The following is a 16,902-nucleotide window of genomic DNA, read 5'->3' as shown; positions in this document are numbered from 1 at the left end:
AGATATTTGACCGACACCGAAGAATCCTAGGGTCATCCACGCGGTTTTTTGCAGAAATTCAGTTGAGTGGAGGCACCTTTGAAATTCATGCAAAATTAGCCTTCGGAGCTAGAAACCAGCATGTACGTATTTCATGACCTTGACTGCCCAGCAGACACACTGGCTAGGCACTGGACACATTTTCGAATTCACTAAGCATGCATTTCAAACCACCACCACTCAAATCTGATACTTTAAACTTGTAAAACACTATTATTGCTGCTCAGTTTTATTGTATCCCTATTTATTAGAAATTTCTACCCTGCCAATTCGACACTAAGGCTCAAAACTGTATAGTGCTACCTTATGTACACGTTGCAAAACCGGTTACTTCCCTTAGTTATAATACCTTACTGTTATAAACAATTTATTACATGTTATTTTAGTTTTCTTTGCTTACTTTCATCGACATGGAAGGTTAGTATGTAGGAGTTGGAAGAGGGCAACAAAATGTGTTTTGTATGTGTTTTTTTTAATTATCAGACATTTAAACCCATTTCACGAATTTAATTTTTGCCTAATTAATTAACTATTAGTTGTATCGTATTATTTCAATTTTAGCATTTAAAGATATAACTAAAATCTCAACATCTTGTATATGAGCAGTTGAAGACAATGTGAGACATACTTGCTGGAACGCCTCATCGGCCGGAGACCATATACTAGTCCATATAAACGGACTCCCAGAGCCTTTGATAATTTTTGCTATGGCGGCTCTGGGAGTCCATATGCACCCCTTCATAAACATGGGTGCAGTTCAGCGCACGGAATCCGTGCGCTTCAATAAACAGACGTCGTTCGAGACAAAATGAGGAAAATAATGAATCAACTTCATAAACATTTTAAATTTACCTCAATAGCAACCTACGGGTGTTATCCTTTGCATGCACTCTATAAAAACACGACGATGTTTCAACCCACTTTTCTCGCTGACATTTTTATGTTTAAATTTGAAACAGTGTATTCTGTATCGAATACCACATCGTTATCGACTTTAATAGGCTCCATCACATATCCCGACGTGCAAAATATTAGTGTACTACGACCGAACCAATATTTGGTCATTTTTTCAATATGGCGGATACAGCGTACGAAAGAAAAACTAAGACAATAAAAAGCAATTATTTCTTGCTTCAATTGTACCATTTGGATGAGTTTGTGGTTTATACAGTTAAACTTTAATAAGTTCTTGCAGTTTCAGTGTTCCTTAACAATGCATTGCTGATAACATTTTGCACCCATTGACAAGAGAGAACGCATTGCAACTCTCAGCAACCCATTGGGTTATAAAGCTGAGAGTTGAATTATTGCAACTAAAGACCATACACGTGGTGAATTTTTTTTGTAGATGTTCTTGATTTTGGATAAGAACATGATATATCAAATTATTTTACGCTTATATATACAAATGTTAATAAAACATGTCACTGAAATGTGTATTATGAAGAAAGATAACTTCTCGTTTATATGTCAAACGCATGCAATTGAAATACGATTATGTCTTATAAAGTAGATTTACTCTTCTGACACGTCTCTAATAATGCTTTGTTAATGGCAATTCCGTATTTGTTGCTGTAGAACCTATCGCAAACATGGCAGTGAAGCTTCATAGTTTAGTTCACCTTGCATGAAGTACTCGGTGACATTTTGGAATAGGTGACTTCTTCCGTCGTCTTTTTCCCGTCAATAAACTGTCTATAGCATGTCAGACGAGTCCATGGCCAAAGCATGTAAACAGATGTTATATAAGATATAATTTAACTTAAAAAGATACGCATTTTGTGAAAGGACAATACGCATTTTGTGAAAAGACAATACAATATAATCGAATCATAATGATAATAATAATAATACACGAATACAGAATATAATTTACATGAAACGCATTTAAGAACGTTTCAAATTACTGTAGAATACATGGAGGTCGGCGCCATATTAAAATAGATATTGTAATTAACCAAACACATGCCTTACCTGTTTCAATAACAGTAATTTTTCACGATCAACTAGTTTTAATTGAATATGTGTTGAAAGTTATAATTGTTTGCATAGATACTTGGATGTCATGACATCTTTTAGTTTTTACAACAAAGAACGTTTAGTGGTTTTCAAATGCGTTATGGCTTTATGAAACTATATGATATACGAACGTGGCGTTTCGTTCACTCAAATGTTGCATTTCATGAAAATCGTTTTACAGAGAATTTCCGACTGTACACCACGCATAAGCTATAATGCTACACGGACTAAACATGGTGTTATCTTTTATTTAATCCAAGCAAATCATAGTCAAGAAAATCGTTCCCATTTTTTTCCAAATATTGTGTTTTACATGTGCATGTGTAACTCGAAAAATAAAACTTATATTTTTATATACATTTTCTTGTGAAGGAAGAAATCACATTAATTTAACTTTGTTTCGCGGTATATAAGATAAAGAAAACTCAGCAGATTACATTGTGTTCGATGTAATTTATGTTCATTGTACGACCAGTAAAAACATAAAGGTAACCTACGGTGTTAATGCCTCGGTCACACTGTCACGAATCAGAGCTACGAATGAGCTACGGTTTAATCGGCTACGAATGACTACGAAATTGACATAATTTGAAGGCCGCTACGATTTCAGTACGGAGCACAACGATTTGAGGACGGATTTCGACGAATCTACCATCAAAATATTGGAAAACGAACAGAGAAAGTTACGGACTGCTACTAATCGACGCGATTTAGTACGGAGCGCCGCGAATCGGTACGATCAAACTACGAATCCGCTACGGTCTGGTACGATTATGTACGATGCTACACGAATCGATACGATCTAACTTCGGATCCGCTCCGGTCTAGTACGGGTAAGTACGAACTAGAACGGTCCGCTACGAAGCAGTGGGAATTGCGACGGACTGGTACGGACAGGTAGGAACGAAGTACGATTGAACATTGCGCCCACAGCTTCTTGAATTTTTGTCGTACACAGAATGCCTCCCAAAAAGAGAACATCCAAGCCGCAGCATCAGAATCGCTGAGCAAGAATACCAAAAGCATTCTCCACAACTCCCCTGTCTCTAGACAGGCGATAGTTAAAAATTGCTCGTCCTCCTCGTGAGAATGGCTTCATGTGCCATGTCCTCATGGCAAATGCATCATCTGCGATGATGTATCCTATTGGTCTGTCGTCACCTGGAAGAGGTGTTGCTTCAGGCATGCCAATCGACCTCCTTTCGATAGCCTACTTGAAGTCGCTTTGATTCCAGATCTGTGCGTCGGAACATCCTCCTCGCGATCCAATATTTACCCATATGAATTGGTAATTGGCGTCCACCAGGGCCATCAGCACAACATAATGGTAACCTTTATAGTTATAGTATAATGAACCACCGTTCTTGGGACATCGTATGACTACATGCTTTCCATCTAGAGCTCCAATGGCGTGTGGAAATTGCCATTTAGCCGCGAACTGATCGGCTATGGCCTTCCACTCCACAGGCTCAGTAGGAGTCATGATTACATCCCCAGCATATGCTGAAACTATGGTCTCACAAACGTCCCGTACAATACTACATATCGAATTGTGTGCAACACGAAACCCATACATCAATGTACGGTAACTGTCCCCTGTTGCCAAGAACCTTAAGGAAATTGCCAACTAAAAATCTGGATTGATAAACTGTCTTAATTAGGTGTGGTTCTTCGTGATCCTGGGACCAACGACCTGTAATAGCTCATGGAACATACCAGGCCCGATTCTGGTGAAGTTTCTAAAAGCCGCCGGATCTTCGGCCATCAGTTCGGCCATTAAAGTCTCGTGTTGGCCGAGAGCGGGTAGCCTTATAAGCCAGTCTCTTATCCACCACTTCATTTTTCTTCTCTGACCTGATAAAGTATGTAATTATTGATGTACAGATACAGATTATGATTAGGAAAGTATGATTAATTTTTTTATGTTGGCTATTAATTTAACAATTATTAAATCACGTAAAAGTAAGAGCAAGATTCAAAAGGCATATGAGGCAGACGCTTACCTGCAAATACAAAAAAGTATTACTAGTAAGTTCAAATTCTAATATTTTCAAAATACGTAACCTTAAGCACAAAGCTATACTAGTTATACGATATTGAATAATTATTACCTCTGTGCATATCGTCAAGCAGCTCGACTTCGGCCTCTGTATTTTGTGCCAGATTAATATCCAAGTGTAACAAATTTATCGCAAACGCAATTTGCTGGCGGTTCATGATTGTGAACTCAACAAATGCAAGTACGGTTGCTCTTTAATTTCAATGATGTATTTCAGTAGCAATTTATTGTAGTGGACCGTACATGCCCGTTCTGTTTCGTGCTGAAATGTAGTACATCATACAAGATCGTGCAAATTTCTGCTTATCCGTCGTACAACGTACTAGAACCGTGGCTTTCCGTAGTATATCCGTGGAATCATCGTACCTAATACGTAGCGTAACCGTATCGCTCCGTAGTTCTTCGTATCAATCCGTAGAAGTCCTTGAAAATCTTTGGGCCTACGAAAAGGTACGGACTACTACGGTGTGGTTACGAACTAGTACGAATCAGTACGGTTTAGTACGGACTGCTACGCATACGCTACGGTCGATAAATTCGTAGCAATTTTTTGAACATGTTCAAAATTCGTCAAGAGTCGCTACGGACATCCAAAAACAACTACGACTGATCACGGATCAAGTACGGAGAGCCACGGTCCAGTAAGGACAGCTACGAACTGTGCCGAAAAGTATTCGTAGCTCGTTCGTAGCTCTGATTCGTGACAGTGTGACCGAGGCATAAAGTAGGCAATCTAGACATAAAGGTAACCTACAGTGTAACAGTAGGCGATCTAGACATAAAGGTAACCTACGGAGTAACAGTAGGCGATCTAGACATAAAGGTAACCTACGGTGTAACAGTAGGCGATCTAGACATAAAGGTAACCTACGGTGTAACAGTAGGCGATCTAGACATAAAGGTAACCTACGGTGTAACAGTAGGCGATCTAGATATAAAGGTAACCTACGGTGTAATAGTAGGCGATCTAGACATAAAGGTAACCTACGGTGTAACAGTAGGCGATCTAGACATAAAGGTAACCTACGATGTAACAGTAGGCGATCTAGACATAAAGGTAACCTACGGTGTAACAGTAGGCGATCTAGACATAAAGGTAACCTACGGCGTAACAGTAGGCGATCTAGACATAAAGGTAACCTACGGTGTAACAGTAGGCGATCTAGACATAAAGGTAACCTACGGTGTAACAGTAGGCAATCAAGACATAAAGGTAACCTACGGTGTAACAGTAGGCGATCTAGACATAAAGGTAACCTACGGTGTAACAGTAGGCGATCTAGACATAAAGGTAACCTACGGCGTAACAGTAGGCGATCTAGACATAAAGGTAACCTACGGTGTAACAGTAGGCGATCTAGACATAAAGGTAACCTACGGTGTAACAGTAGGCAATCAAGACATAAAGGTAACCTACAGTGTAACAGTAGGCGATCTAGACATAAAGGTAACCTACGGTGTAACAGTAGGCGATCTAGACATGGTTTCCAGAGTATCTCCCAGTGAGCTTCACAATCATGCGATGAAGATTATTGTTGATAACTTTGCAGCGGCTAACTCATCACAGCAGTTCCAGCGTATTAAGCTATGAAGAGTCCAAAAAAACAGTCAAATTTCGTCGAATAGGTTGATAAAGTGTAGAAAAACTTGTGTGGCCAGATTTGAAAGTTCAAATGTACGCCTGGGATACATATCATTTTTTGCTGTGTCGGAGGGTTGTTAATTACTCTCACAATCCCTGGATAACCTGTTTAACCAAAACATACTTTAAATGCTCTTAAATCAGTAACTGACAACTTTTCATTTAATGTCAAAATTATTTAGAGAATGGATCTATAAGAACATTAACACGTGGTTAAGGTGCATTGCCTTTTCTTACCGTTTTATATTGATGTAAGGGTTTAATATGAACGTCAAATCCGACGCTCTAAGTGGGGTCATAAAACAAGTGCTCTAATAAATATTAAAAGTTCTTCAAGTTCTTCCCAGCAGACAGCTTTTAGGACACTTACACTGGATGAAATAATTATCATCCAAATGCATCAAAAACAAAATTAACACATTGAACATTCAGATTCTCTTTCATCCTATGATTTGTTATGTTTAGGCAGTCCCACCATAATGTAGATTATTCCAAATTCACGTATTATTTGTCTTGAACAAAGGTATTAAACAATTGTGATTGATTTCAATATTTATTGTGATATATTTACTACATCTTGTGCATTATTGAAGCATGTAAAAGCCAATTTCACAACCAAGTGTAATACACATGTATAATGACAAGCATATTCTACTCTTTTTTATAACATATTATTTTATAATGACCTTTAAGTGTGTAGTAGTTTTTCTGCTAATAATATAAGTTGCAACAAGAAACCTTTACTAAATATTTAATAAAGCCGTAAATATAATCTGATAAAGTTTGCACATTTTTGTCGATTGGATAAAGTAGATTTTTATCTCCCTCAAAATAAAATAACATATGATTTTACGGAATACATTTTTCCTTAATAGGAGAGGGCAATGCAAGTGGTATGTAATTGAAAAAATATTTAGAGCAATTGTTTTAATATGCTATAAAAGGAATGATTAGAGAATAAAAACATGTACTGAAAAGCCACTAGTTAAATTAATTGATGCCTTACACTAAAACCTACAAATAGTATGTTTCTTACATATTAAAGCAACAAGCAGCATCATTTAACAGCTATGTATAACGATATTAAGTAACAATGCCCAAAAATCCTATTATCTTGAATACTGATCATAGCTCAACATATTCTTAGAGTCTCATTTTAATTGTTACAATAAGCCTGCACCTTCTTACAATAATATCCATCTATTGCACATTAACAAAGCAACACATAATGAAAAACCGCATAAACAGGGTCAGATTATTTTGCACAGACCTACACCAATTCAACAATGTTATGCTTAGAAAATTGTAGTGCCGATTAAAAGCAATATAGTATTTTAACTCTTCAATATAAATAGATACTATCCATATCTCAACAATCCGAGAGTATAAGGTATCCCCTGAATTTACCCAACATAATATTAAAACCTTATATGACTGAATGCACAAAAACCTATAAATTTATTAACCTTCTTCTACTTATGAAAGTAAACATTGCGTCATATTTGAGTATGAAATTTTCATATGAAACTTGTTCATTTTATCAAATTCACTGTGAATTGGGTTGTACTCCACCTCATGAGTCGGTTCATATACTGATAAATTATTCATACAATTATTGAACACAAACATCGCTTCCCAAATATACTTATAACAAATAAAAACAAATAAATAATATCAATAGAAAACAGCAGCAAAAATGGAACGCTTTGTAATAAAATCACAACTTGTTACAAAAAATGAAGCCAGATACAATTACTCAATAAAGGTATGTTCACTATGTCATTGTTACATTAACATTGAATATTATCAATTCAAAACAATTTACATAACAACTTCATAGGATTTGGGTCTTAATCCTTTTCATAGTTGCACCAGCAAGGTAACATCTGTTAAAACATGATAATACATATTTTTTAAGGATACCAACAAATAAGAGCATTATGAATAAAAAAAATAATAACTACTTACTTACTAAGCATATGCTTCTGCTTTTGATTATGTACATAATAAATCAATAGGTGTGATTCTATCAAGTAGATCATGCTTACCATGATTAAAAAAAAAAGAAACATGGTTTAAACTTGCCATAAGTCAATTTTTTACATTCATAATAAGAATAAATCTTTTACAAAGATTGACTAGATTAATATTTCAAATAGACAAAATCTGAAAGTCTTACAAAACTTCTTTGTGGAATCAATGAGTGGTCTTGACAAAAAAACACAATTCTCAGACCTACACATTCAGCAAAAGTTACAACATAAAACAAAATTTATTTTGATAAAATTTAGTATGATACATGGCTCAAGCTAATTCAACACAATTTGAATTGCAAGAAATCACTGCTAAAGCAATATGCCATGGAGAAAATAACTAAATATTACCTTTGATGTAAAGAGCTTTTATCCTTAAAATTATTGTTCTAAACCAATGGAATAAATGTTTTTGCACCCCTATGAACAATTAAATACACGAAAATCCTAAATATATATAAAGTACTTCCAAGTCTCAAAGATGTTTATTCAATGTTGGCTTTTCCAAAATGCTTATGTCAATTATGAGACAAATATTTATATACTGACATAGTTGAGAAAGAAAGTAACGAGTTGTCTAAGCTTTGGTTTCACATTGTTCACATTTGTAACACAATTAGTGTTTTTCTTGTTAATTGTTGCTTGAACAAGACTTGCAGAACGCTTATTAACTGTTTATAGGAGGAATATCTCTAAAGGTACACTCTACAGTTTTTTTCGGGCAATCTACAGATAGAAGCAATACATTTAAAGGCACACTCTAGTCCGTTCGGTCCTTGTTCATTCTCCACAATGTGAAGTTGAGGAAGGATGCAAAGCTGACCCATCCCAAGTAGGGCAGCATTATGTAGGCGGCGTTGACATTTACACCATGGAACAAGACAATAGTGGCAACAACTGAGCCCCACAGTGCTACGATCCCAGCAAATGCCTGAAAAAGTCAAGTTTTAAATTTATTGGTTGAAAGTTTAAAACCTATATGATTATATTTTTATTTAAGCTAAATAGCACCACTACCCTAAGGCTTATACAGATTCTCTTTTATTCGCTCTTTAAAAGAACCAATGCAGTATTTGTTGTGTTTTTTTGGAAAGATGTTGAGAACACCACCTTCTCTATGTGGATATTTAAGCTTTGACTACGTCAAACACTGTATTCATTAAATCATTGTGACCTTATAACTATTTAACCACTTATCAGCATCACAGGTGGTTAGTGCGTGGCTATGATATTAAAGGGATCTTTTCACGGTTTGGTAAATTGACAAAATTGAAAAAAATTGTTTCAGATTCGCAAATTTGCGGTTTAGTTATGATATTTGTGAGGAAACAGTATTACTGAACATTTGCCATGGTCTAATATAGCCATTATATGCATCTTTTGACGATTTAAAAACCTAAAAATTATAAAGCGCTGCATAAAATACGCATCTTATGTATGCTTGGCAGGATAGCTCAGTTGGCTAATGCTTTTTTACTTCATGATTCCGGGGGTCACTGGTTCGAGCCCTGCTGCGGGCTCCTTTTGTTTCCTTTTTTAAATTTTATATTTGATTTTTTACTGGAGCTTTTAAAATTTAATGTTTACATTTATCAATATAAAGCATTTAATGACAAACTTCAAAACATGCCAAAATCTGTGAAAAGGCCCCTTTAATTGGAGAAAACATCATTTTGAATGATAAATAATCTTATTAGAATGAAAAATGAACTTTTCTGAAAAAAATAATTTCACTTTCAAATATATATATATATATATATAACTATTTGATAGTGAATTTTTTCTTTCCAGAAAAGTTGATTTTTTTATAATATGATTATTTATCATTCAAATTGATGTTTTCACTAATTAATATCATAGCCACACGCTAACCACCTGTGATCAGTTTTATATAAAATGCTAAAAACAAATTAAAATGATGAATTTGCATAATGTAATATAGGTGGAAGACTTGCAGGGAAATAATTGTTAAATTATGTACTGAAAAGTGAAAGCAAAGAAAACTGCAAAAGAAATGTTTACATTATATAAGATATTACACACCAATCCCAGGTTGTGCGCCTTGAAGAACAATGGCGACCAGGCAAAGTTTAGGGCCAGGTGAGCACCGTACACTGCAAGGGGCAGGGCTGCCTTACCCCCAAACCCACCCCCATCCCTAAAGATCATGTAGGAGGCATAGCCCATTGTAGAATAGAGGGTTGTCCAGACGGGGGCAAATATCCAGTTGGGTGGCTGGAAAGAGGGCTTTTTCAATGCCTGAAAATAATAGTAGATTAATTTATCAACAGATTGAGCTTTCTAATGCATACAAATCATAAAAGATTTACCCATCAACAAATTTCCATGATTGAATGTTTTTTGTCAGTGAAGATTCAATTTACACACAGGGCTTTGAATTAGTGACCCCAATTTGAATCTATATATAGGGGTCATTTACTGTCCAAGGCCAATGCACATGTGAAGTATCAAGCCAATTGGTCAATTCGTTAATGATTATTCAATCGGAAAAAATTGTCACACTTATTGTGACAGTGACCTTGACCTTTGACCTAGTGACCCCATTTTAATTTTAATAGGGGTCATCTACTGTCCAAGGCCAATGCACATGTGAAGTATCAAGCCAATTGGTGAATCAGTTGAGGAGTTATTGATGGAAAACAATTTCACTCTTTGTGTGTAACAGTGACCTTGACCTTTGACCTAGTGACCCCAATTTCTATAGGGGTCATCTACTATCCAAGGCCAATGCACATGGGAAGTATCAAGCCAATCGGTGAATCAGTTGACAAGTTATTGATGGGAAATTATTTAACACTAAGTGTGTAACAGTGACCTTGACCTTTGACCTAGTAACCCCAATTTCAATAGGGGTCATCTACTGTCCAAGGACAATGCACATGGAAAGTATCAAGCCAATCAGTGAATCAGTTGACGGGTTATTGATCGGAAAGGATTGTACTCTTAATGTGTAACAGTGACCTTGACCTAGTGACCCCAATTTCAATAGGTGTCATCTACTGTCCAAGGCCAATACACATGTGAAGTATCAAGCCAATCGTCAATTGGTTGACAAGTTACAGATCGGAAATGATTTCCACACTTAGTGTAAGAATTACCTTGACCTTTGACCTTGTGACCCCAATTTCAATATGGATCATCTACTGTCCAAGGCCAATGCACATGTGAAGTATCAAGCCAATTGGTCAATTCGTTGACAGCTATTGATCGGAAACGATTTACACACATAGTGTGATAGTGACCTTGACCTTTAATATCGAGACTCCAATTTCAATAGGGGTCATCTTCTGTCCAAGGCCAATGCACATGTGAAGTATCAAGCCAATCGGTCAATGCGTTGATGAGTTATCGATCAGAAAAGATTTTTACACTTAGTGTAATAGTGACCATGACCTTTGACCTAGTGACCCCAATTACAATAGGGGTCATCTACTGTCATAGGCCAATGCACATGTGACGTATCAAGCCAATCGGTCAATTGGTTGACGAGTTATTGATCGGAAACAATTCTCATACTTAGTGTGATAGTGATCTTTGACCTAGTGACCCCAATTTCAATAGGGGTCATCTACTGACAAAGGCCAATGCACATGTGAAGGATCAAGCCAATCGGTCAATTTGTTGATGAGTTATTGATCAGAAAGGAACTGGTCTAGGGACATTCAGACTGGTCTACGGACATTGCATTTTCACACTAAGTGTGATAGTGACCTTGATCTGTTGACGAGTTATTGATCGGAAACGACTGGTCTACAGACATTCAGTGGTCTACGGACAGACAGCCAGCAAAACAATATACCCCTTCTTCTTGGCAGAGGGGCATAAAAAGTACACAAGTAAAAGGTACTTTTTCAATTAAGAAAAAACTAAAACAAGAAATGTGTTTGTCAGAAACACTATGTCCCCTACTGCACCGCTTTGATTTATTTTTATTTTCTTTATCATTTGGCAGGTTCAGTTAATATCTCACTTTAAAGCTTATTACTTCCCTTGGATTTGTTTTTTTGACCTTTGACCTTGAAGGATGACCTTGATCTTTCACCACTCAAAATGTGCAGCTCCATGAGATACATATGCATCCCAAATATGAAGTTGCTATATTCAATATTGTAAAAGTTAAGGCAAAATGTTAAAGTTGGGGCAAACAAACCAACGGACAGGGCAAAAACAATATGTCCCCCACTATAGTGGTGGGGATCATAAAAATTCCGATTTGCCATCTGAAAAATTCCCAAAATGAGCACTGAAACTGAACATTTCAAGCCAAAACGCATGTAAATGAAAATCTGAATTGATTTGTGCACATTTCACCAAGAAATTTAAAAGACCCATAACTCAAAATCTGAAGATTTCACGACGCAAATTTTCCCAATTTCAAAGTGTTTTTTTGCCAATTGGTATGGTACCAGTACTTTTTCCAATTTAGAAAAAAATAATTGCTGATAGCATGTTAATTTTTCACTCATTCCAAAATTACTAACAAAGAAGAGCCCCATTAGCTTTGAAGCCTTGCAAATATATATTATATATACCGGTAATGCATACTTTATTTATCAATTAACACTAGAAAAAACAAGCAAATTCTTGGAATTGATATCCTCCCGCAAATTTGCTTCTGGACACAAAAGTGTAACGGTATATTTGACACTCAAAAAAGCATTTTTTCAAAATACAAAGGGCCATAAATACGTTATTAACAGATGTTGTACAATGCCATTTGGCATGCATCATCCTCTTATGCATATATATACTCATACTAAGTTTCAATGAAATCCGCCAAAGCACTTCCAAGATATGGCTCCGGACACACACAAAAAGCATTTTTAGAAGATACAAAGGGCTAAAACTCCGTTATTCACCAATGGCGTACAATGCAATTTGGGGTGCATCATCCTCTTATCCATATATATACTCATACCAAATTTCAATGAAATCCGCCAAAGCACTTGCAAGATATGGCTCCGGACACAAAAGTGCCGGCCGGACAGACGGAAAGACGGACGGACAGAAGGATGGAAAAAAGGATGGACGGATAACGCCAAAACAATATCCCTCTGCCGATGGCGGGGTATAATAATACATGTACTTCATACAGATTTTGACAACTGTTCATGTATATGAATTATTCGGATACATATACACAGAAAGTCCTATAAATATACATAAAAGTGTCTTTTACAGTGTTAAGATGTGGGTCTGTCATTATAAACCATGTACAGTAAAGTCTACTTTAAGTACAGCAAGCAATTACTACATTTCATGTAAAACAAGACCTGCGTTTGTGAAACACAATGCCCCCTATTGCACATAGAAGCCACACAGCAGCCTTCATGACAAAATTAAGGTCTATTGATATTTGAAAAAGTTATGGCCTTGGACAGTATCTTGAAGTGTTTTGGAAAAAATCTCTGCAAGTGTTATTTGAAAGTCAAAACTCACATTTCATCGTAAGTCATGTATTAACACACCAAAATCAGCTAAATACCGGTATCTAAAAGCGTTTTGTAAAAACCTCGGAAAACTGTTAGAAATTATAAAGAATTTTTTCTAAGTCCAAGGTTCATAACTTTGCAAAAAAATCAGTGGACCAGAACGAAACTCACACTTTATCTGTAAATCATGAAGGTAGACTCACATACCAAAAATCCGCTAAATATCTTAAAGCTTTTTGTATAAAACCTCTGGAAAAACAAAAACAGTTGTAGGGATAGATATAGGGATAGACTGCTATATGCCACCCTACCAGAGATAAAAAAAATGCTACAGGCTAAGAGAAAGGGGCCTTAGCATTAAAATATGGGGATAAAGATATTATTTTTTAAAAATCATTTGCTTTCACTGATTAACAAATCAATTGCTTTACCTGATACCAAGTAAGCTGGCCAGTTGTTGTAGGCCTGACTTCACTCCTGGTGAAATACCCAGACAAGAACCCACCAATATTTGGCACCAAAACTGCAGCAACCGGCTTCAAATAGTTTGCCATCTGAGAGATCAATAAAGTTTCTATTTTAGTGTGAGCTTACAAGACAGGGCTAAGCCTAGCGGTGCGTTCAAATTTAATGGAGAAGTGACTTCTTCCTCAGCTATAATTAGGCAGAAGTGAGGCAACCTAACCCTTTCCCACTCAGAGGCAAAGTGTAAATGGCTATGTGCAAACAGCATTAAACCAGAACAGCCTGCGACTAACTCGAGTAACTCGCAGTTTGTTCAGGTTTGATGCTGTTTGCTGCTCATCGAACAGGGTTTTTTATCTGATTTTGGGGAAAGGGCCTGGCCTTTTTTGAGGGGAAAAAAAATTGCGTGAAATGCAGGATTTGGTAGAAAAAATCACGTGAAACGCCAGATTTTGGGGAAAATAAGGAAAGTCTTAAATAATCAATTCAACATAGTTTGCTGTTTTTAAAACAAATTCAAGGCAACAGATAATTTAATTATGCAATATGGAAAAAAATCCGATTTTCGGCGGGTCCCAAAGAAGGAAAAAAAGCCCTGCAGTATCTAAGAGCTTGAAATGAAACCTTTAAACCTTGAACCTAGTAAAAAGGTCTTAAATAAAATGTAACTCTTTACTTATTTTATTCTCCTCATTACACCATGCCCACCATCATTCTGATTAATCAGAAACAACTCACATTTGTCAGTTTGTGGGAAAATATTGACAAATATAAACCAACACACTTAAATTAGTGTTAATTTTGTGTCATTATTATATTAAACGGAATTTAATTAATAAATTATTGGTCAATGTCTGGCTCAAAGTAAATCTCAAAACAAGAGATGTGTTTTTTTTGTTTTTTTTTCTTTTTCATAAAATGATTTTTTACAAGAGATGTGTTTGTCAGAAACACAATGCCCCCTACTGCGCTGCTTTGATTTATTTATTTTTTTACTATATCCCTTTGGATTATATCATTTGGCAGGTACAGATCATTTTCACAAGGTAATTAATATTTTTATTACTTCCCTTGTGATAATGATCTGTACCTGCCAAATGATAAATAGAAATTATCTCCCTTTAAAGCTTGTTACTTCCCTTGGATTTGTTTTTTTAGACCTTTGACCTTGAAGGATGACCTTGACCTTGACATTTCACCACTCAAAATGTGCAGCTCCATGAGATACACAGGCATGCCAAATATCAAGTTGCTATCTTTAATATTGCAAAAGTTATGGCCGATGTTAAAGTTTTCGGATGGACGGACAGTTCAAATGCTATGTGCCACCCTAATGGGGGCATTAAAAGAAGTCACTTCTCTGTTATCCAATTAGAGGGTAAAGTTAATATGTCCAGGGAGCAGTTATCTCCCATGTCTCTCTCACGGCTGAGCCCTGCAAGAAATGCCTCTTTCAAAAAGAGATCAGACAAACTCCATATTTAAGAAACAATTAATTATTTGTGGTTTTGCAAATATGACAGACATATAAATAAAGAAACTTCAGCTATCAGATTTAATAGAACTGACTATACCTGTTCATTGAACTTATTCCCTGTGCTGAAAGAAAGAGGTATACCAGAGTCGTGATAGTTTCATGATTTAAGCTGACTAAATCACTAATTTTGAAATGTAAGAACTAAATTAATCAATATACAGATATGTTGGTATATTTTTTTAAATATGGCATTTTTTGAAAACAGAAATTGTTAAACCCATTTAATAAAACTGGAAAAGATCTATAAATAGTATATATTGCAATACAATGCAAACTATTGTCCTTTGATCATATGAGGAAAGTTTTGATTGGATATTTTTCAATTACTGTCCACAACATGATTCATAATGTACGCACACATTTGTTTTAATTTCAGTAGTTTTTTTTCAATTATTGACATCTCACCAGTACACAAATATATAGTATAAATTTTAATGTGTAATTTATTTATTTACTTAACTGTTGCATTCTAATATACCACTAATAATAACAATGGAATGAGACCCATTACTAGTGCTCATTGGGTCATTGTCCACCTGAAATGGCCAGAGGTTGACTAGAAGCCAATTCATGTCATCCTGGGGTGACATGCATCGATCAGGTTCTAGTCACCCCCGGGTGACTAGAATCGGCTTCTAGTCACCTGTGTATTGTTTTATCAAACGGCACCGCATCCACATCTGACTCCCGCAATTAATTAATTTAGTTTTTTTAGACATTAATTTAGGTCTACTTTCGTTTTTGTAATATTTTTACACAAATTCCCTCGCATATGAACAACCAAATCATGTATTTTTTTTTGTTAAAAAAGTAAAATTGTTGCCTAGGGTGACTTAATGCTGATTTCAAGGGTGACTAGAATCGGCTTGAAGTCACCCCCCGGTGACAAGAATCGGCTTCATGTCACATTCGGGTGACTACAATCGGCTTCATGTCACCCAGGGGTGACTAGCGTCGGCTTGAAGTCACCCTAAAGTGACAAGAATCGGCTTATAGTCACCCCCGGGTGACTTGTGGGCCATTTCAGGTCGACAATGACCCAATTTGCCCCATTAAGCATTACTAGCGCTCATTTGGTCCTTGTCGACCTGAAATGGCTTGAAGTCACCCTAGGGAAACTTCTAGCTGAAATAATTCGCGTTCAGAATAAATCTGAGGAGTCTGCCAAAGCAAAAATCATCAAAAGACTCTAAGGCGGCAATTTATATTGACTAGGGTGACTTCAAGCCGATTCATCATTTTCATGTCACCATGGGGTGACTTCAAGCCGACCGGGTGAACCGAATCGGCTTGAAGTCACCCCAGGGTGACATGAATCGGCTTCTAGTCACCCCCGGGTGACTTCAAGCCATTTCAGGTCGCCAATGACCCAATGAATGTTATTATTTAATAACGAATAATATTTCGGACAAATTGTCCGAAAATCTTTTTAGTATTTGAGGATTTAATTTAAACAAAATGTGTCACATGTAGTATTTTAAATAAAAAAGTCATACCTTTTTTATTGCAATTGACTGTTCCAATAAATTGACAGGGCCACGTGTTAAAACAATTTCGACCTTTTCTTCGGATTGACAGCTGGATATATATCGTAACCTTGAAAATTCGCCTTATACATGTGAAAGTTGCAAATCCGGTTACTTCCCTTAGTTAAA

At 36.2% G+C, this 16,902-nt stretch overlaps 1 protein-coding gene and 1 long non-coding RNA gene across 3 annotated transcripts; both read right to left on the bottom strand.

The window, feature by feature from the left end:
* Positions 1-4,864: 4,864 nt before the first annotated feature.
* On the bottom strand, positions 4,865-5,758 carry LOC127876323 (uncharacterized). The gene is made up of 3 exons (XR_008047797.1): positions 5,570-5,758; positions 5,336-5,413; positions 4,865-5,023 (listed from the first exon to the last, which is right to left on the bottom strand). It is a non-coding gene; the product is annotated as an uncharacterized LOC127876323 (long non-coding RNA).
* A 541-nt stretch (positions 5,759-6,299) lies between these two features.
* Positions 6,300-16,891, bottom strand: LOC127876296 (translocator protein-like). 2 transcript variants are annotated; one of them, XM_052421425.1, is made up of 5 exons: positions 16,744-16,876; positions 15,285-15,309; positions 13,677-13,799; positions 9,836-10,051; positions 6,300-8,723 (listed from the first exon to the last, which is right to left on the bottom strand). In XM_052421425.1, the coding sequence occupies exons 3-5, from the start codon at positions 13,797-13,799 to the stop codon at positions 8,553-8,555; spliced, it is 510 nt and encodes a 169-aa protein (XP_052277385.1). In that variant the 5' UTR covers positions 15,285-15,309; positions 16,744-16,876; the 3' UTR covers positions 6,300-8,552. The 2 variants fall into 2 exon arrangements, with proteins under 2 accessions (XP_052277385.1, XP_052277384.1); XM_052421424.1 differs by lacking the exon at positions 15,285-15,309 and having other exon boundaries at positions 16,744-16,891.
* Between the last annotated feature and the right edge of the window lie 11 nt (positions 16,892-16,902).

The sequence above is a fragment of the Dreissena polymorpha genome, chromosome 4 (assembly GCF_020536995.1).
Source record: "Dreissena polymorpha isolate Duluth1 chromosome 4, UMN_Dpol_1.0, whole genome shotgun sequence".
In the NCBI taxonomy this organism is placed as follows: Eukaryota; Metazoa; Mollusca; class Bivalvia; order Myida; family Dreissenidae; genus Dreissena; species Dreissena polymorpha.
This window is presented reverse-complemented; position numbering and strand designations above follow the sequence as displayed.

Excerpts from the sequence above, each read along its gene's own strand:
- LOC127876296 (XM_052421424.1), bottom strand. The coding sequence starts at position 13,799 with ATGGCAAACTATTTGAAGCCGGTTGCTGCAGTTTTGGTGCCAAATATT. Across the intron at positions 10,052-13,676 it reads GCCAGCTTACTTGGTATCAG|GCATTGAAAAAGCCCTCTTT; the intron begins GTAAAGCAATTG and ends TATTATTTTCAG. Across the intron at positions 8,724-9,835 it reads AGGCGCACAACCTGGGATTG|GCATTTGCTGGGATCGTAGC; the intron begins GTGTGTAATATC and ends TGACTTTTTCAG.